The sequence below is a fragment of the Mya arenaria genome, chromosome 11, assembly GCF_026914265.1.
Source record: "Mya arenaria isolate MELC-2E11 chromosome 11, ASM2691426v1".
Taxonomy (NCBI): domain Eukaryota; kingdom Metazoa; phylum Mollusca; class Bivalvia; order Myida; family Myidae; genus Mya; species Mya arenaria.
Window position 1 is genome coordinate 63,836,791 of NC_069132.1, and position 20,329 is coordinate 63,857,119.

A 20,329-nucleotide genomic window follows, 5' to 3' on the forward strand; every position below is an offset into this window, starting at 1 on the left:
AACTGTCAACAAAGGGCCCTCATTTGCAAATTGCACTGATGTCAATTAGCAAAGTTTTGTACAAAGCGGTACATCTCCTAGAGAATTGTAATGTTTACCAATAGTGTGTTTCACTAAACAATGGACGTTGATGAGCGAATTAGTAACGACCGTTACGTGCAATGATTCCAGAATGGGCGTATTTTTTGCAATGATTATCACAATTGATTGGTGGATATCTTAATCATGGAAAAATGAATATTAATAAGGAAAAGAACAATATTTCAGAATGAAAAACTGTCATTTTTAAAAAGTATTTCGTAGAGTAAACAACTAAATTTTCGTTCATTGTAATTCTGAATGTTCTTCATTATTGAGTGTAGTCTCGATCATCTCAACGCTCGAATATGATCCGAGGTTTACTTTCCATTTATAATGTAGTACATATATACCTATAAAATGAAATGAAATGAAAACGACAAATTAAAGGCATGAAACAGTATTTGTTTTCTTTTTATTGATTTCTCTGTTAAGGTACATAATGACAGTCTTATTTAAAAATGAAATGGCCAATATTACGGCCAACGCACAATGTACATGACCGATACATGTAAACACGAACTTGTCTTTCCCAAAAACCAATTCAAGTTATCCGAGTTATGGAGTACCCGAGTACTCATTCGGAAGATTGTCCGAGTACTCAAGTATCAATTTTACTACTCGTTGCCATCCCTAAGTAAAACATAATCATACCGGTCTTTGAAGATTGACTTCATAGTTGTATCTGACGCTTCTGTTCACGATTGCTCGATCGCTGCCTTGGAATATCAGACACCATTTCTGAACATCTGGCATGAAACCAGCCATCCTGTAAGAGTAATAAATGCACATGTATTTTTACAGGATATATCATATTAAGCTGTGTCCAAGGTTCATTATGTAGACTAGGGCTGGATATAAGAGTTAGTTTCATATGGGTCCATGTTAACATATGGGCTGACGATTAAACAAACATTTATTGCAATGTACAGTTTTTCAGTTTGACGCAATCATTCAATAATGGTCGTCTTTCTTTGAGTTGACAAAATTTGCAAAAGCCTAAAAGCTTTACACAGAGGGATACATGTTTTACGAATCTGCAACAGTTTAAGTGAGGATTTTGTGTCTGAGCTGCAAGATTGGTGCAAAACGTTTTGAAAAATAGATATTTTGGAATCTGTTTTCACCTGGTAGGTAGTATATATTACATAATATGTTCACCTCCCAGAGTGTAAGGCTTGCGAGCTATAAATTGTGATAATGGTCAATTAAGCCTTAAACTCTCCTATGCCAAAATGGAGATCTCACCTATTTTTAAGCAGGAACTTGCTTGGTATTTTAATTATCAGTCGCTTTCTTAGCTGTAACTTTTAGCCGCCATTTTGCAGCTCAGACAAAAAAACTCAATTAAACTGATGCAAATTGTAATATGTTTACTCCCTTGACAGTGGTAAAATGCCTTTGCAAACAAATTATGTATGTCATATAGGAGAGCTAGTTAACAACAAATGCCAAGCTCTAATTTAAATTAAGGCATGTTCATCCAATGATGGTCACCATTGTAAGTTGACAAAATGGGGTTTTATTTACATTTACATTCACCTTGGCTTACAAATGAATGTCAAAATGAAAATGGTGATAATTTTCAATGAAGTCTGAAGCACTCCTATGCCAACATGCACTATTATTAGTTGATATCTCACCTAGTTTTTAGCGGGTATTTGCTCCTTGGCAGACGGTTTGGGTAGAGAGATTTGCGCAGTGGTTTCAGCTCGGCCGCGTGGGCAAAACCATGCAGGGCACTTTCCAGGGTTGTCACATTGCCGGCCAGACCCTGAATGGATAATATACTTGTATAGTGAGTATGAATCTCTTAACAAGTTTTAAGGTGGAAACAAGAGCTATGACGAAAAAAAACCTGACTGGGGCTAGTCTGTCTTGATGTAGAACAAATATTATAAATTACGGGGTTAGTAGGTGACCCGATATGGGATAATCGGGGCAAAGGAACCCATATCGGGTGGTAGTGAAGCTTGAACACAAATATGGTTTTCTGTGCCCCGTATATCCCCTATAACATATATATCACGTTGACAACCTGTTTACATGTTTAAATGTTTCATATATTCATCGGAATCAGAAAATAGACGCCATTTTGGTTCCATATAATTTTGGTGAGCCAATATGGAAAAATATGGGTTCGCTGTGTGACCAGTCCTGGACCAATGGCATTGCGTCATTTATGTTGGAAACATGATACATATATATGTATAGAGAGATATAAAATCATATTCTTCTTTTAATATTTGTTTAAGCAATATTATATCTTAATTCTTTACCATACATTATTATTGGAGACATTATGCATGCAACCTTTTGATTTTTAAGCAAATTATCAGCAATCTTTATTCAAACCAAAATTCAAAATGCCTTAAGCCTTACATCTGGCCCAGCTTCCAAAGAAATGAACAGTTCAACAGAATTCAGATCTCCTGCAAAAAAAACATGCAAAAATGTACATAATGCAATATAAAGCAAAATTTATATTTTTAAAATTGCTGGCAGAGCAAAATCGAAGGTTTCAGGTTCCGGGGTAATTGTCAAACTGATTGGAAAACCCATAATATAGAAAACAAGCAGAACCAAACAACACAATTGTAATCAGAGTGATCACTTACTAAATTTTAGCAACTATTACCTTTAAACTGTTCAGTTGCAAAGGCTACACCCATATCTGCGGGCACGCTGTCAAACCCACATGCCCCTACGATGTAAACACCTGCCTCCCGGGCTTTTCCACTGTACAGTAGCTGCATCTTCTCAAGGTACTGAAGCATTATTCAATTATTTCACATCTATGAAACAGTTGCTTTTAAAAGGACTCCCTCATTGAGTTTAGGTTAACAGTTTGTGCAGAAATAAAGCATTTCCATCATATTTTCAAAATAAATAAAAGAAGGTCTGATATGAACTTTTGATGGTGTTTTATCATTGAAACATGTTTTCTTCAAAATTCACGCATTATTTTTTCCAATGACTGACACTAAAATTACTGAACAAGTCCCTTTAAATAGGCAAAAAAAATCAGATACATTTCAATTTTCACATTCATCTAGTCCTTTGTGTAGACAAAAGTTTACATTCATATTGTGTAACAGTAAAGGGGTTATGACGTCTTTTTTATTTCAATTTTGTGTTCTGATTGGATTAGCACGACATCATTAAACCCCTAAAATATGTCATGACTAATATCAGCTACTCAAGAAAAAATGTGATACATCCTTTATTGACAACAATCATACGAATTATCAAGCCCCAGGGTAATTTTTGTACATGTACCTTGCAATAAACAATGGACTTCAGCTGCAGTTGAGAAAGTTGTAAATAAAACACATTTGAAAAAGAGCGCTAGAGCAGTTTACCTGAGGCTCCCCACTGATATCAACATGATGGGCACCATTTTCTATGCAGGCTTTAACTACGTCTTCACCATAGAAACGATACTGAAAGAATTATTATAAATAAACATACATGTACTGCTACCAGTTCATGTGGTTAAAAGACCAATACAATATTTGATCATTTGAGTTCCAAATAAATCAATGATAGCTTCTTGTAGGTAGCATAATGTGTCTAAATCATGCAATCTCACTTGATTCCTGTTTCATGAAATAACAACTTAACACTAGTCAAACATTAGACATACAAAAGCATTATTGGGTTGAATAAACTTTGAATCAGTTGTTTCAAACTACATGCTAATCAATGGAAAGCAAGTGCCATATTATAATAATGCACCAGTCAATTGTAACCACTGCCCCCCTAGGTCTGGGGAATACCAGGAACTTTGACTTTCAGTCCACCTTCTCCCTGGTAAAATCACCGCGCTGCGGGAAAAAACTGCTGGTAAAAATCCCCGCCAAATGCCCCTGCACCCCAGACACATCCTAGTTAAGGCCCATTCCATGCTATTTTCACCGGGAAAAACAAAACCACCGCATTCACTAGGCATTGCAGGGTCATCTGAAGGTAAAAGCACGGCCCATTTCCCCCCAATATAACCCCTGACCATACATGTCATATTTCTGAGAGGCTTCCCAGGGGATTTTGGTCTGAATTCCAGGGGATTTTGATATTACACCAGGGGATTTTTAAGCGACGAAATTTGCTCTATATCTGCATTTATACTATAAGAATAAATACAAAAATACACTCAAATTACAATAATTTTTGGACCTGGTCATCATGGTCCTTCATGGAATTTCACACTCATAATATTATTGATGCTTTCCATTGTCAACCTTAAGCAAGTTTGTTTGTTTTTTTTAATTCCAGGGGACATAAATCCCCCGGCGGGGGACCAGGGGATGGGTCGAAATTCCGGGGGATTTTTCCCCCCGCCGGGGGATATGGCATGTATGCACCTGACCTTGGGGGGCCACGGTTACAATTGACTAGTGCATACATGTAATACAGAGACTTACAGGGCCTACACAGTTGAGAACCACTTTTGCTTTTTTGCACATTTCTTCCAAGGAAGAAACATTCTTCACATCAGCAATAATGATGGGGGTTTCCTCTAATTCTTTGCCTAAAACATAAAGAATAAGGAAAATAACAAATGGTTAATAAAGGTATGCCAATATGCCATTTTAACATACATGTAACCATGTCAGTTTTGCGCAAAATTCTACAGAAAAGTTTGACAATTAAGACTGATCTTAAAATTAAAAGAATTGCAAATTGGATTAAAATATTTAAAAATAATTAGATTAAAATATTTAAAAATAATTAGAGTAGTAGTTTATGGTTGTCCAATGATGTGACATGTCTTTACTCTTAGCATGTAACATTTAATGACTGATCTGTTCTCTCTTATTCTTTTAAGGATATTTATTTAGAAACATGCATAATTCATGCAGTTTAACAGGGACACTAGACAAAACACTTGTGATCTGCTTTACCTGTCCTTTGTGACGATTCCGTCAAGACCTTCTGCAGTTTTTCCATGGACCTCCCTGCAACTGCAAACTTGAGTTTTTCTTGGTCTGCAACTCTTGCTACTTCGTCGACAACAAACTGCCCCGTAAACCCGGTGGCACCCAAAACCACAAAGTCATATCTCTCGTCAGACATGTTTTTTTGTTTATCCGCTACCTGGTCAAGGCTACACAATTGCGCGTTTAAATGTTTGCTTGCTGTTTTATTGAATGACTCACGTATACGGCCCACGGATACAGACGTGTAGCTTGCCGGCTGGAACCTGGAGAGATCGCTTACGTTCACAAGTTGACGTAAAAAAGATGTCCAGATAAATCGGTAAACCACAACAAAACACAAATTCTGCTGATGATCAATGAAATAATAATTATATATCGTGATACTTTCTTCATCTGTGGGTGCCTGTTCCACAAAGTTGAATTATTAATTAACGTTTTTATCGTAAGCGACAGTATTTACCCGGAAGTGGACCGGTCGGTGGAATTACCGAAAACCCGAAAATCCCCGTAAATACCGAAAATCCCCGTAAATACCGAAAATCCCTTCCATTCTCTGAGGTATATAGCGTTTTCTTTAATACGCCCGGATTTACTACTTTATTGTGTTCGAATGTTGTATGCCGTAATTGTTGGAGGTTGGAGAGGGGTGGGGAAGCCTGGGGAGGGTGGGGATGGGGGTCGTGGTGACTAAAACCCGGGACCCCCTTTCATTTTCAAAAGTTCGTACAAAAGAAGAGTATGCGAGGAGGTTCTTACGCCGTTCCTTCAAAACTGCATTGTGTTTTAGTGGGTTGTATGCTGTATATCTTGGTGGTTGGAGAGGGGTGGGGGAGTCGGAGTAGTTGGGGTGGGGCAGGGAGTGATTAAACCCCGGGAACCCCATTCATATTTCTAAGTACATACACAAGAGTATGCAGTATGGTTTAAAACTGTATTGTGTTTAAGTGGGTTGTATGTCGTGGTTGAGGTTGGTTGGAGAGTGGTGGGGGAGTCGGAGGAGGGGGTGGTGGCTACGAAGAAGTCTCAAATACTACTTTCACATATCTCATTTCAAATTGTAGAGGTAAGGGAGGGTAGGGTCGTACCTTACCGTATACAAAAAAGTATGCGAGGGTGTGTACGCCGATATTTAATACTTCATTTTGGTCGTCCTGTATGCCAAAGTTGTTGGTGGGTGGAGGGGTGTGTGGAAGTCGGACGAGGGGGATGGCTAAATCCCGGGAAGTCCTTTTAATTTCATATATGTTAATGTTTTAACGACTAGTTCAATATCACATTTCATTGTGTTTGGTTGCTATTCGTATTTTAAGTATATCGTATATTGAATGTTTTAAAGGTGTATTATTTGTTATTGATATTTCCTGTAATCAGTTATCCGTTTATTTCGTTGTAAAGCGCCTTTGAACGTGTGGTTAAAAATGGTGCTGTATAAGTTAATCGATAAATAATAATTGCGTATTGTGAACAAGTTGTGTGTCGAGAAAGGTGAATAATTGGTATCAAGCGGGAGTTGATTATATTCCAAGTCAAAGTCAAACACGGTTTATTCTCTCATACCATAAACATGGCAAATGAGGTCCTATACAAAACATATATACATGGCGGCAGATATAATGTAAATTTCTAACTACAATTCATATGATACCCAATACGAGTATCGGACGGTCATTTACATGAAGCCAGAAAACATTATAGTCAAATCACAATGAATAAGGTTGTATCAATAGTAGAAATATTACCTTTGAATCACTTGTACATAAGAAAAAGAATATCTAACAATTGTGTGCCTAATTTATACAATTGTTCTTATGTGTATCATAACGATTTGTATGTGTCTCAACTGTTATGTGGAATCGCTTGGTATGTTTCATTGCACAATCTCGCGAAGAAAGAAATGCAAATTGCACAATTTCACATAAATACCATCACTGTACCTAAATAAGAATCATCAACATATTTTAACATTTGTAATGACAATGATAGGAAAGTGTATTTAATGAATAAAGGCTTAATATAAGATTTAATATCATAAAGCATACTATTTAAATTCATACATGAAATATTCGTCTCAATATCGATATGGACATGTCATTGTGAGATATTGGTCCATGTCTGATACCTATCAGTAATGACACCCCGCTGTGACAGATTCTTATCGTGCGGTCAGTACTTGGAACCATGCTGTCACTGATGACTATAATACGATGTGTATTGAACCCCAATGGCGGTCAGGTTCAAAACGGGATGCTCCTGTGAACCAGAAATTAAATCTTGTATTTACACAAAGGAGTATTTGAAGATAAACTTTCACTTATAATTATAATAGTTTTGTTCATCCTCACCTGATGTGAATATTTTTTTGAATGTATTTATGATTCTATTTCATATTATGTATAACCTATGTCATACCATGTGTTTGTTTATTTATTATTCATTTGTGGTTAAGAAGATGATGTACGTTGTACAAGTCTTGATAAAATATCTGTTCTGTTTTATTTACACGAAGGTAACAAGTAAGAGTACGCGGTGTATGAGAGAAACATCTGAAGTCGGAATATTTATTTCTTAATGCAATGCAGTTCAAGAGTACATTGCACGTCAGTGTTTCTATTTATATATATATGTATGTTTTATCAATTATATTCGTATTGTTCTTGGTATAATAATAGTACAATATAGATTTAGTGAATACATTTTAGGAAAAGCGTTGTAAGCATTTGCTTTTAAAAAGAAAGGCGAGGAATATTTGGGGAATAGTTGAAAGCGAATTCCAGATTTTAAAATTGGCTAATTAAAGTCGGAACACCTTGAGAACGTGATATGTTAAATTTCACGTGTTTGGTAAAAGGGTGTGAATTCGCAGTACCTAATGAAAGCGCTTGTTGATATATCAAAGTTAGAACCGTGTAATGAGTGTTTGTAGCAGAATTAACACCTTGGCATGGCTTGAGCACAATCGTCAGATTGTCAGTATATATAAAGGTGTGTTCAAATATATTGCATGTATGTTGTGTTCACTCTTGTTATTAAAAATGAAGAAAGTTGCAATTTTCGGGGACAGTCACGTCTGGCGACTAGACGCATTCTGCAATGAGGACCTCAAGGTGCGTTGTTTTTTCATGTTCACTCACTATGTACAGTAAAACCTAACTTCCTATTTAGTTAGCTTACATCGGCGATTTATACGTGTTTGTTTCTAGTTGTCATATATAACGACATGCCAATATACTCGTACTAAAAAGTTTTAGGATGGTCAGTCTGTGAGAGTGCAGCTTGTAGACTTTTTGTAAACACCTACTGTCACGATTTAATGACTCAACCTAATTAAGCGTACTAAATATTAGGTCTGAATGTACAATGATATATTATGTATTCATATGTGATGTTTAAGCACTTTGTACACTGTGAAATGTTACAGTCATAAGTTGTGTAGTAATTCTATAATTGAAAGGCCGCATATATATTCTGTTTTGTATATATTATGTTTTACTTCAATTGAATATACTAGTATACGGATGACAATTATTAAAACAATGTTGCAATGAGGTGATAATTGAAAAGAATATTACAAAGGCAACGACTGTGAAGCCATTTACAATATTAAATGTATTCTTTTAGGTGCCTATGGAGGTGCGTTTCTTTGGTGCGGGCGGGATGAAAGCTTCCAAACCCAAACCAGGACTTTTGAAACAGGTGAAGATGTACGGGGCGGACTTGGTGGTAGTGAGTTTGGGCGGCAATGATATCACAACTACATCCGTACCGAAGGACATAGTGGCGGCCGTACTTCACATTGCCCAGGACTTCCTTGACAGTGGTGTATCTACCATCCTGGTGTTGGAGATTGGGGAGCGTGGAGCATTCCGGGACGGGTTGGGGTACAGGTCTTTTGCAAGCCAGCGCGCACGAATTAACCAGTTGCTGGGGAAGAGAGAGCTCGTTGAAGTTTTGCGGCTTCCCCACATACGTTTTCCAGCCGAGTCCATGCGAGACAAAGTACATTTAAATGAGAAGGGACTGAAAAAGTTGTTTTTATAGAATTAGGTCGGCAGTGTGCCGGTACATGTAATTGTGCTCGTTTCATTCGTCAATAATGTTAATTTGTATCTGTTCATGTGTTCAGCATAATAAACATTGCAGGATGAAGTTTGTCTTCATTTATTGTACTTTTGCCACTGACTACAGTCAAAGCAGTTGTGCGTGCGTGCTTGCGTGCGTGCGAATCCAATTTGCCGTACAGAAAGCGAAATCCCTCAGCTTGTGATTAATAACGCGATTTATTCTAGCCAAGCGTAATCACAAAGAAGAATGGTAGTAGCAGTTCACTGCCACTAAACCGATACACATTCCCTGCAATGTGTTGTTTTCTAAGACAGTTATATGAGCTGAAATTAAATCATGATGATTAAGAATGGGCGAATTGAGTGTATAATCCAGCTATTACTCAAAACAAGATGACGTGTCACCAGTGTACAAATAATATGAAAGAACATTGGGGAATATAGAAATGTATTTGTACAGTTCCTGAAGTATGCGACCATTAAGGTAGCACACCCCTAATAAAACCTCCACTCGGTACTCAATGCTTTAGCCTGTAGTGTTAAGCACAGGGACTAAGAATATTTTGAGGGTTTCATGATAATGGTTCGAATCCAGCCAGAAGCACATTGCAATATTTTTTATTTATTTTTTTGGTTTCATTACCTCACATTTCTATACAAAAGTTCAAATTGTATTTTAATTAAAAGTAATGAGATAGATGTTTACACATATTAATATATTAGCATCTGTGACGTTTTTTAACTCGCAATTACGGCTGAAATAGATGTTTGGGATTTACCAACTTAATTTGTTAAGAATGAGACGGTTTAACATTTCGATATTTTGGCATAATGTTCTCAGAAGACAATTCTTAATACTAAACTACATGAGTATTTCAAGATAGTGTTGTTTTTGTATATATGTTAATATTATATGTAATGTGTGTCACCTTTTGTTCTCTAACTTGTGCAGATTTTCTATTGTGGTTAGCCGACTGTTTGATAAAGTAAAGCATCGCTACTTGCTAAGTAAGACAAGATTTCACAGATTGTAACAACTGTAAAAATTTACGAAAAGATGTATATGGTATTATAATTTAATTTAAATTATTTTTCAAGAATTAGCTCATTTAGGACTTTTAATGCTCACTGCAAATTCACATTCAGTTACCAATCAGTTCACATTAAAGTCGGTGACAGTAGCACATGATTGTGTAATGTTTTATTTGTACTGTATCAGATATTGTGTGCAATGAGTTGATGTTGATTATTCTATGCAATATTTTTTTCGTGGTCACTTTGTTATATTTATAATCTATGCAATCTATTTATGCATGTACGCCGATGTTTTCATTCGGAGCACCTTGGCCATTTCCTACGAAAACAACCTCAAATGTCTATGAACGGTTTACAAAGTAAGAAATCGGTACACTTTGAATTAAGCAGCTGTACTTATGTTTGCAATTTTATAAAATTAACGGGCAACTATTTTCAACTTAAATCTACACATTTTTTTCATTATATAATGTAGAATTTATGGACCTTCTTAACTGAGGTTGTTCTCGAAAAAATGGAGCTCAACATGAATACTTCTATGCAACCATTATTTATGTCCATGTCATGCTTGTGTTGTTGTGATATTTGCCACATTTTACCAAACTTAATCTATTGGTGTATAATTTCGCGTTTCTTTTGCCCAGTTTATTTCCATCTTTTCAACTGTCAGTTGGTCCCCGTTTTTTACTGTTTGTAGAAATTGTGTAACCTCCACTTGTGTTCACAGTCAGTTAAGGGCGCTGTATGAAATGCAGATAACTTTTCAAAATCCTTCTTTAAAATGAAAATAATACAACAAAATAATTCACACAGCTACCACCGATTAAAACAAATATAGATGAAAGCAAAATGGCAAAGAAATTAAAAAAACATACATTTAAATCCAGTCAGCGGACATTTAAATATATTAAAGACCTATGTCATGTATCAGTTTGTCTAGCTGTGCTTCGAAAACGCCTTAATTGTGCTTCTCAGTTGTGTTGTAATTATGTGTGTTAATTGTTTCGATATATATATAAGATCACCGGATAAGGCGCTCGGTAAGACCAGAACATTCGTTATGTACAGGAACATCTAGATTAATTGAAACTACGTAAATGCTGATGTCGTTGCCTTCATCATGTCCAGCTTGAAAATTACCAAACGAAAATTTCCCATTATATGGAGTAACATCAAATTCATGCATAGGCGCATTCAATTGTTTGTTGTGGATTTACTGTGCGCCATTGTCCGGTACAAAAAAAATGTCATTTTAGATGTTATGTGTTTTATTGTATGTCTTTTTGTTCATATAATGTGTTTTTGAATTGTGTAACATTTTGTATCATTTTTGCTCGTGCCATGCTGTGTCTACTCTGGAAAACATGTCATACCCTTTGAAGTGCTTGCGCGTGAGTTTGTTGCTACAGAGACCCGCCGTGAATCCCATTGTACGGAAACTTCAGTCGCACTGAGGTGGCATATCTCTCAGCACAACTCGCGTCGCAAGTGCAACTACTCCTTTTTCCAAATTGCGTTAACCTTTTGTCGTCGTCGAAAACCATCCGCCAATAATAAGCAATAATAGCGGCTAGCTGATGTCAACAGGCACTTTTAGGTCAAACGATATACATGGTACATTCAATTTTGGGGTGTACCATTTATGTCAGAGCTAGACAATCAGTGAAACACATTTAAGCGCGTGAGTTTGTTGCTGCAGAGACCCCCCGTGAATCCCATTGTAGGGAAACTTCAGTCGCACTGAGGTGGCATATCTTTCAGCACAACTCGCGTCGCAAGTGCAACTACTCCTTTTTCCAAATTGCGTTAACCTTTTGTCGTCGTCGAAAACCATCCGCCAATAATAAGCAATAATAGCGGCTAGCTGATGTCAACATGCACTTTTATGTCAAACGATATACATGGTAAATTCAATTTTGGGGTGTACCATTTATGTCAGAGCTAGACAATCGGTGAAACCCATTTAAGCTCGTGAGTTTGTTGCTGCAGAGACCCGCCGTGAATCCCATTGTAGGGAAACTTCAGTCTCACTGAGGTGGCATATCTCTCAGCGCAACTCATGTCGCAAATGCAATTACTCCTTTTGTAAACGGCCAGCAATAAATACGGTTAGCTGATGTCGACTACATTTACTGGGATGGATTATTCCTTAATCATCGCTTTATGATAAAATATTTCTCTATATCGCATCAACAACAAATAAATAAAAATAGTTCAGGAAAAGTTCATGAAGAGTTCGAACTTGCTCGACAGCATGACATGTTACAGGCATATTTTCCTCGCGTTTCGCTTTCGAGTCTTTGAGGTACGCATGAAGTAACAACTGTACTTAAAAAATGAAAAAAGGGTGCATATGTTTTCAGTTTATGTCCCCCTTTAGGGAAAGCTGAGACATATGCATTGACGTGACATTCAACAGTACTGCCAACAATGTCACACCATTATACCTATCTTTCTAGCCATGGGTTCTTTGTATGCTTTGATTGATAATTGACAGTCATTATACAACTGTTTTGTCAACTCAGTTTTACATCTTGTACATATGTTTTATTTATTTTGTTTTATACACTGACTGTTCAGGCTATCATATGTGTATTTAACTTCTATTATTATACATGCTTTACATTTGCCACAACCCTTGCGCGTTAGTGCTACATTGCTGCTGAAGAGAGCCATTACATAGCTCTCTTACGTGGACTTAAAACATTGCATTTCTGTATGATTACTAACCCATTTAAATGCTGGTATGCCTTTATGTGAATAGTTCTAAAACGGGATATTAAGGTTTATAGAAAAATGTTTGTGAGCTAGATAGGTCTATATAACAAACAAGGTACAGTTCACGAGTACTGTCATAGTGGCAAGACGGTTGTTAATTACCTTTAATTCGAACATATCACTTTACGGTCATTCCCGTGAATGTTTCGGCAACCTAACTGTTTTCGCAGAATAGGATGATTATTTCAAAATAAGTATCGATTTCTTTCGGGATTAATTGATGAATATTTTTAACATTGCATAAGCAGTCCGTCTTAAAATAATACGAAATGAAAGTCCATAAGGGAGGGAGGTTATTTGCAATTAGACCAATTTTTTATGATTTTTTGAAGATGCTGTTGCATTTCAATGTTCTCTGAAGCTGTAGTACGTAACAAATTAGGAATGTGTTGAAACTTCTTCAACTAAATGAAGGTAGGTTTTGGGTGGGGGTGGGGGATGGGCCATGACGAGAGCGCCTCCTCGTGGTGTTGCCTGAATATGGCACGGTGAATGAACAATCTGTTTTTCATCTAAATTAGAAAAAATATATATATAATACAAATCTTTGGTCCAATTCAAGTCCACATTCATCCTGCCATAACTGAACGCTCTCATATGGTCGAAAATTAGCAATATCACTTCGCTTAAGATCATCCTCTTTCATATAATATACCTCTTCGGGACATATGGCATTATAATAACCGCCTACTCAGCCCCCGAAGGTGAACAGACCTCGGCTTACGCCTCGGTCCATATACACCTTCGATGGGTAAATGGCCTGTCCTTATTATGTCATATGGCCCTCAGTGGTGTATTATATTAAATTTCTTTAATATCGTAAACACTGACGTGCAACGTACTCTTGAACTGCATTACACTAAGAAATAAATATTCAGACTTCCGATGTTTATTTCATACACCGCGTACTCTTACTTGTTACCTCCGTGTAAATACAAGATTTAATTTCTGGTTCACAGGAGCATTCCGTTTTGAACCAGAACGCCATTGATTGGGGTTCAATACACATCGTATTATAGTCATCAGTGACAGCATGGTTCCAAGTACTGACCGCACGATAAGAATCTGTCACAGTGGGGTGTCATTACTGATAGATATCAGACATGGACCAATATCTCACAATGGCATGTCCATATCGATATTGAGACGAGTATTGCATGTAAGTATTTAAACGGTATGCTTTACGATATAAAATATTAGATTATGCTTTTATTCATTAATAACACTTTCCTATCATGACCAATGTTAATATGATGTTGATGATTCGTATTTAGGTGCAGTGATGGTATTTAAGTGAAATTGTACAATTTGCATTTCTTTCTTCACGAGATTGTGCAATGAAACATACCAAGCGATTCCACATAACAGTTGAGACACATACAATTCGTTATGATACACATAAGGACAATTGTATAATCAACTCCCGCTTGATACCAGTTATTCACCTTTCTCGACACACAACTTGTTCACAATACACAATTAATTATTATTTATTGATTAACTTATACAGCACCATTTCTATATACACGTTCAAAGGCGCTTTCAACAATATAAACTAATTACAAGCAATATCAATACAAAAGCTATTAAACAATCAATGTACGACATATTAAAAATCAGAAAATCAATAAAAAAAATATAATGTGATATCAATTGAATTACTAGTTTGAAGTTGAAACATTAAATATCAATATCTACGATAACAAAATAACTCCAGCCCATGTAAAGTACACAACTTCTGTGTATCTTTATTACCGTCTGCTGTCTTATCAGATCACACATTTAAGTGTCTTGCTGTGGTGTGTCATCCAATACAGTACAATTTTCATAAACGAAACTGAATGAATAAATCTTGTTATCATACTTCGTTTGATTACGTTTAAGTCACCCCAACACCCCTCCACCGACTCCCCTTCCCCTCTCTACAACCAACTATGGCATACAAGCGATGACACTAATAATAAGTAATTACTCCCGGCGTACAAACCACCTCGCACACTCGATGTAAAATGAAAGGGGGTCCCGGGTTTTAGTCACCACGACCCCCATCCCCACCCTCCCTAGGCTTCCCCACCCCTCTCCAACCTCCAACAATTACGGCATACAACATTCGAACACAATAAAGTAGTATATCCGGGCGTATTAAAGAAAACGCTATATACCTCAGAGAATGGAAGGGATTTTCGGTATTTACGGGGATTTTCGGGTTTTCGGTAATTCCACCGACCCGAAGTGGACATTTCTGTTTTGTTTTGGAGAAAGAAGAACACCTAATTGTAGTTAAAAATGGATCTATATGATCAACACGATGATGGTCCTGGATTCGTTGGAATCAAGTTTTGTAAAGAATGGTATTCATTTAGTTTCTGTCACATATTTGTGAAGATTATTAGCCACCGATTGCCATGTCACACAATTTCGCGATACGTCATATCCAATGGGTTAACTTGTCTATTAATCAATTGTAAAGTAATATTTATGCGCAGAATAGTAATTTTTGCATATAAAATATATAAATGTTTCTTTGATTGACATATAGTTTTGACTTCTGCTTTGGTTGTTTTATATGAACATTAATATACTAAATGAAAATGTATTGTTCTTAATAAAGTATTGCACAACAGTCTCATTTAGTGAAATTAGTCATTGTATTTTAATCTATAAATATTTAGGTTTGTACATTTTATTTTAGCAATAACATGCTGTATCCAAAGGAAGATAAAGAGAGCCGAAATCTTCTGTATGCTGTAAGTATTTTAATAAAGAATTATCAAGTTATCCCCTGACCCCAGATACATGTATGTACATATATGTATAACCTAAAAATCTCTTGGCAGGATAACCAAGAGAAATACAGTCTAACATTCAATCACGTTTTATTTGGTAATCCCCTAACAGAGTGTCATGATGTATATTTACTCAGTCCAAAAACTATTCTACTCTCAAAACATAATCCTCTCCTTTTATATATATCGTAACATCCAATAAGTCCATAATAATCCAACAATCCCTTAGTTCCACCTAATCCAATATTTCCGAAACATCCATTTCCGTTAAATATATATAAATATAAAAAAACACAATAAGTTGTAAACAGGTTAACTTTTGGTATGTTAACAGATCTATTTAAATGTTTGGATTGGTTCATTTTAGGTTATTTGACGATACATATTGACCATTAAAGGTTCAATCAATAAACATTTTGGCTAACTTGCACTGATCCAAATAACTAACCAGTTTTATGCAATTCATTGCCAATGTACAATTAAGCTTTTTCATTTTATTTAGCCATTGTAAATAACATTGAATTTTACATTAACATTGCTGATTTACAATATGCAAGCGTGTACCTGCCTATACGCGAGTACGCAGCTGAATCCATATGATTCTGACAAAAAAATCAGCCAAAGTTGCAGTATGCATACTATTATTAAATTTAATAAATAGATTAATTCATATTTTAGTTATTTATATCTTTCTGAAAAAAGGTTTAGAAGTTATCTATTTTGCAAAGTTTAAAGACCGTAAATGTTTTAAGTTTATTTAAGTTTTACATATTTTCTCTTGACTCTTTAAATATTTTCTCTTGTCTCTTAAAACATATCAATAATATTTATTGTGTTGTAACAAGAACAAAAAAAAGGGGTTTTGCTTCTAGACAAGTTTATTTACAGTTGTTATAGCAGGTATTTAGGCTTTTAAAAGATTGATCGTTGCTTAATTTTTGAAAAGTATCAACAATAATATGAGCCCCAAATTGAATTAATGGTACATCAAAAAACCCTAACTAGGTTAAAGGTTAAAAATTAAGACCAAAGAAATATTTAATTAAAGAGTAAGACCATTTGAAAATGTTAAGCATATATATTTGAAATACATTTTCTTTTTCAGTGCAGAAACTGTGACTACCAACAAATTGCAGAAAACCCTTGCATATATGTGAACAAAATCACTCATGAAGTGGAGTAAGTATTGTTAAACTGTCACATATTTTGCCTATTAACCAAGGGCTTCCACTTAGAATTTGAGAATGGAATTTTGAACTTTATTGCCATGAATTTTAGAATTTTTTTTTGGAATGTGGTTTAAATCTCATAAACACTAAGAACGTTTCCGTTTATTATGATAAGAATTCAAATAATGTGCAACCAAAATTTATTTCAAACAATTCTTTTTAATACAAGCCTTATTGCAAAATAATGCCATAAAGTAGCATTGGGGCTACTAAGGGGTTGATATATCTTCACATTTTGAAGTTTTACCCAAAATAATGGAAGTTTTTATACTTCCAAGGACTCAATTTTGGAACTTTAAGTCCATTTTAGGGAGTTATATACTTATAAACTTTTCTTAATGACTTCCTTAAGGCCTGCTTAAATAGACTCTGTTACAAATCTAGGGGTGTTGGCAGTAATGTTTTAACTAAAGGAAATTAAAGAATGACTCACATTTTCTAAGGTCTTGCTGGCCGTTCATCTCTTGGGAAAAATGTAACAACATATTGGTTGTTAATATTTAAAATTTTAATCAATGAATTTAATGGTTTTTTTGTCTAATACAAATCATATTTTGTTTTTGGATAAACTGAAGGCATCATTTTTATAATCGAGATATTTTGAAAGCATATAGGCATTGATATTTTATAAACTGTGACAGGTTAGTTGTAAATGTAAAACTATGTTTTATAGTGAGCTGACCCAGATTATCGGTGATGTTATCGCTGACCCTACACTGCCTCGGACAGATGACCATCCATGTCCAAGATGCGGTCACAAGGAATCCGTCTTCTTCCAGTCTCACAGTACCCGTGCTGAGGTTTGTTTGTTAATCCAATCTTAATATGGTATGGATTACATTCATGGATTATGAAACAAGTTAAACAAAATTGTGCCTTAGTGTTTTTACAAGGCTTTTTAAATTACCCTGAGCTGCCATATATATGGCTCCACAATTGGAATTTAAAAAAAAAAATATTTTTAAGACTGTAGTTTAATGTTGATGAAAATATAAGGGTATAAGTCATTTTTCCAAAAAAAATGGGAAAACCAGCCTTAATAAAGGACTCATTTTAAACCAATGTTTATATGAGAATATAAGAGGTGTGTGGGTGGGAGTGTGTGGGGGGGGGGGGGGAGGGGGGTGCATCCCAAATTTCCTATGCGCTATTAACTCATGACAAAGATGATATGTCAGATATATATGACTAAGGTGCCCTTTGATGAAAGTGTAGACAGTGACACACTTCAGTTGTGCCCTTTTTCGAAAACAAACTAATGACTTTGTTTTTCTTGTTAGTCATTCTAAAATGCTGTCCAGGCTTCTTTTTTTTTAATGATGCATGTCCAGGCAACCATCATTAAAAAAAAGCCTGGACGGCATTTTAGAATGACTATTCTTCTTGTTAGAAACAATAAATTGCTATGGTAAATCATGTTATTCTAGCTTCAAAAACTGTCTTAAAGAATGTCTCAGTGACAACCTGCAAAACCCACCGGTTGCCATTCCAGAAGTTAAATGAATGTGCTGGTCTGGTTTGCAGATTGTTGATTTTAGTCTGGAACTTTACCTTTAATTTTTTTTTAAGAAAATCATCTTTGACTTTTCAGGATGATTTAAAAGTTTGATTATTTAGCTTTTGAGCTTAAGGCATGTATTTGGCTTTTAATTTATGATAATAGTCTATTATGAATTAAGGCTTAAATTGAAGGTTCAAATGAGCTTTGTGTTTTTTACAGGAGGGAATGCGGCTCTACTATGTGTGTACTAACAGCCAATGTATTCATCGCTGGACTGAATGATCGCTTTGTGGATATTTGTATTGTTCATTATTCCTCACAGACAGTTTCATTTTAGCATTTGTCATGTTGTTTTCTAATCTGTAATGATAATAATTACATAAGTTGTGATTTTTGGTATTGAAAATGAGGACTGTCATTTAATTGTAAAATGTGTCCTATTTTTTACTATTTTGTTTTATTGTTTTCATCACCGATAGTAGTAAAATTGAAATGAAACAATTTTTGGAATGGAAAGAAACAAAACAAATTCCATTTTCATTGAGTCAATTAAAAAAAAAATACATGTAAAACGTTTTGTAGTCCTTTTTTGTTGGTGTATTAAAATAAAAATGAAGGTTTTGGTTCCAGAATGGTATTCTTGTAGTGAATTGTTTTTTTTGTGACGATATGATCTGGGCAGTGAAGGAGAGTACATGTAATATCACAAAAGATCATAATGCATGAAAGGTTGACCAGAGGCTTTAGGGGTCACCTTTTTATTACAAGTTATTTTTTAAAACTGTAAGGGCAATTTCATGTAAATAAACATATTCTGATGTAGAATAATGAAACTGAATTATATTGTTTGTATTTATTACTCCTTGTGATCAACAGATCGCCCATTTTATCAGTAGATCCAAGGTCAAGGACACAGTCAAATTGAGAGAAAATGGACTCATGATTTTATATATCATGCTTGTCTTGGTACACAGTAGTCAAATTTAGCACAAGCCTGCAAGCCCTGCACTTGTACAATGGTTTTGGGCTTTAAAAAAATCTGGAATTTATGAAGCAGGGCCTGTATTTTTTATTTTATGTTGAGCAAAAAAGTAAGTATGCAGCTTGTTCATCCATCAGTCTAATTTCAAGTCTGAGTAGGAGTTGGTTGGTGGATAGGAAACAGGTCTTGCAACTCGCCTCTGGTGTTGGACATTTTGTCTTTGTATAGCATCATAAATGGATTTTCAAAATTGACAGACACAACTGAAGCACGAACAAACAACATACGATTGTCCAGTTAGCGCTCATTGGCCCATTTTCACAAATATAGCGAGTCTGAGTTTGACTCTGGCTCATTAATTTTGTTGTAATATTAAAATGCTTTTACAGGAGTAAATAATATGTCCTACAATCGGTCATGCATCTTTTGTCAAAATTAGTCATGGCATAGATATTTTGGAAAATTTAAGTATGCAGTTTTTTTTAGCCTTCCATCTTAATCTCTGATGTAAGTGAACACAGCCCCAGCTGAACACTGAAGTATCCTTGGTTTGATTCCCTCCATGTATTTTAGATTGGTTGATGCTAACCAAGTGGGAAGAGAGAGTTTTCAACGGCCACACCAGTTACCCCCACAACATGAGATCCCACGCTCACAAAACATCGTGCCAACCAGCATCACTTAACATATGTTTTTATACAGTCGAATCCTGTTGGCTTGAACACTGTGACTGGCAAAAACACCTTAAGCCTATGAAAATTCGAGCCAAGCATGATTGTTTACCTACAGTAAAAAGCAATCGGTTACAGTTTACATCAAATTCGAGCCAATGAGGATTTCGGACCAAGCGATTTTGAGCTTTTGAGATTCGACTGTACCTTTCTTCCCGATCATTGTAAAATACATTATTAGATAAAGTTTAAACTAACAACTCGTTCA

The 20,329-nt window shown here is 35.5% G+C and overlaps 3 protein-coding genes across 3 annotated transcripts in view; 2 read left to right on the forward strand and 1 right to left on the reverse strand.

The window, feature by feature from the left end:
• Positions 1–5,410, reverse strand: part of LOC128209123 (saccharopine dehydrogenase-like oxidoreductase) — a 31,585-nt gene extending 26,175 nt beyond the window's left edge. The window contains exons 1-7 of the mRNA XM_052912995.1: positions 4,983–5,410; positions 4,503–4,609; positions 3,441–3,521; positions 2,717–2,846; positions 2,461–2,510; positions 1,722–1,852; positions 733–847 (exon numbers count right to left, since the gene is read on the reverse strand). Of these exons, the coding sequence (XP_052768955.1) occupies positions 733–847; positions 1,722–1,852; positions 2,461–2,510; positions 2,717–2,846; positions 3,441–3,521; positions 4,503–4,609; positions 4,983–5,154 (786 nt within the window). The 5' untranslated portion in view covers positions 5,155–5,410. The remainder of the gene's footprint in view (positions 1–732; positions 848–1,721; positions 1,853–2,460; positions 2,511–2,716; positions 2,847–3,440; positions 3,522–4,502; positions 4,610–4,982) is intronic.
• Positions 5,411–7,614: 2,204 nt separating this feature from the next.
• On the forward strand, positions 7,615–9,097 carry LOC128207489 (uncharacterized). The gene is made up of 2 exons (XM_052910438.1): positions 7,615–8,122; positions 8,637–9,097. The coding sequence occupies exons 1-2, from the start codon at positions 7,928–7,930 to the stop codon at positions 9,054–9,056; spliced, it is 615 nt and encodes a 204-aa protein (XP_052766398.1). The 5' UTR covers positions 7,615–7,927; the 3' UTR covers positions 9,057–9,097.
• A 6,008-nt stretch (positions 9,098–15,105) lies between these two features.
• Positions 15,106–19,246, forward strand: LOC128209322 (DNA-directed RNA polymerase II subunit RPB9-like). The gene is made up of 5 exons (XM_052913308.1): positions 15,106–15,243; positions 15,585–15,639; positions 16,784–16,857; positions 17,581–17,707; positions 18,628–19,246. Exons 1-5 carry the CDS (start codon positions 15,179–15,181, stop codon positions 18,688–18,690), a joined length of 384 nt encoding a protein of 127 aa, XP_052769268.1. The 5' UTR covers positions 15,106–15,178; the 3' UTR covers positions 18,691–19,246.
• Positions 19,247–20,329: the final 1,083 nt, after the last annotated feature.

Bases quoted from the DNA above. Each gene is read 5' to 3' on its own strand.
- LOC128209322 (XM_052913308.1), top strand. From the start codon at position 15,179: ATGGATCTATATGATCAACACGATGATGGTCCTGGATTCGTTGGAATC. The intron at 16,858-17,580 runs GTAAGTATTGTT...TATGTTTTATAG, and splicing joins AAAATCACTCATGAAGTGGA to TGAGCTGACCCAGATTATCG. The intron at 17,708-18,627 runs GTTTGTTTGTTA...TGTTTTTTACAG, and splicing joins CTCACAGTACCCGTGCTGAG to GAGGGAATGCGGCTCTACTA.
- LOC128207489 (XM_052910438.1), top strand. From the start codon at position 7,928: ATGAGTGTTTGTAGCAGAATTAACACCTTGGCATGGCTTGAGCACAAT. The intron at 8,123-8,636 runs GTGCGTTGTTTT...GTATTCTTTTAG, and splicing joins TCTGCAATGAGGACCTCAAG to GTGCCTATGGAGGTGCGTTT.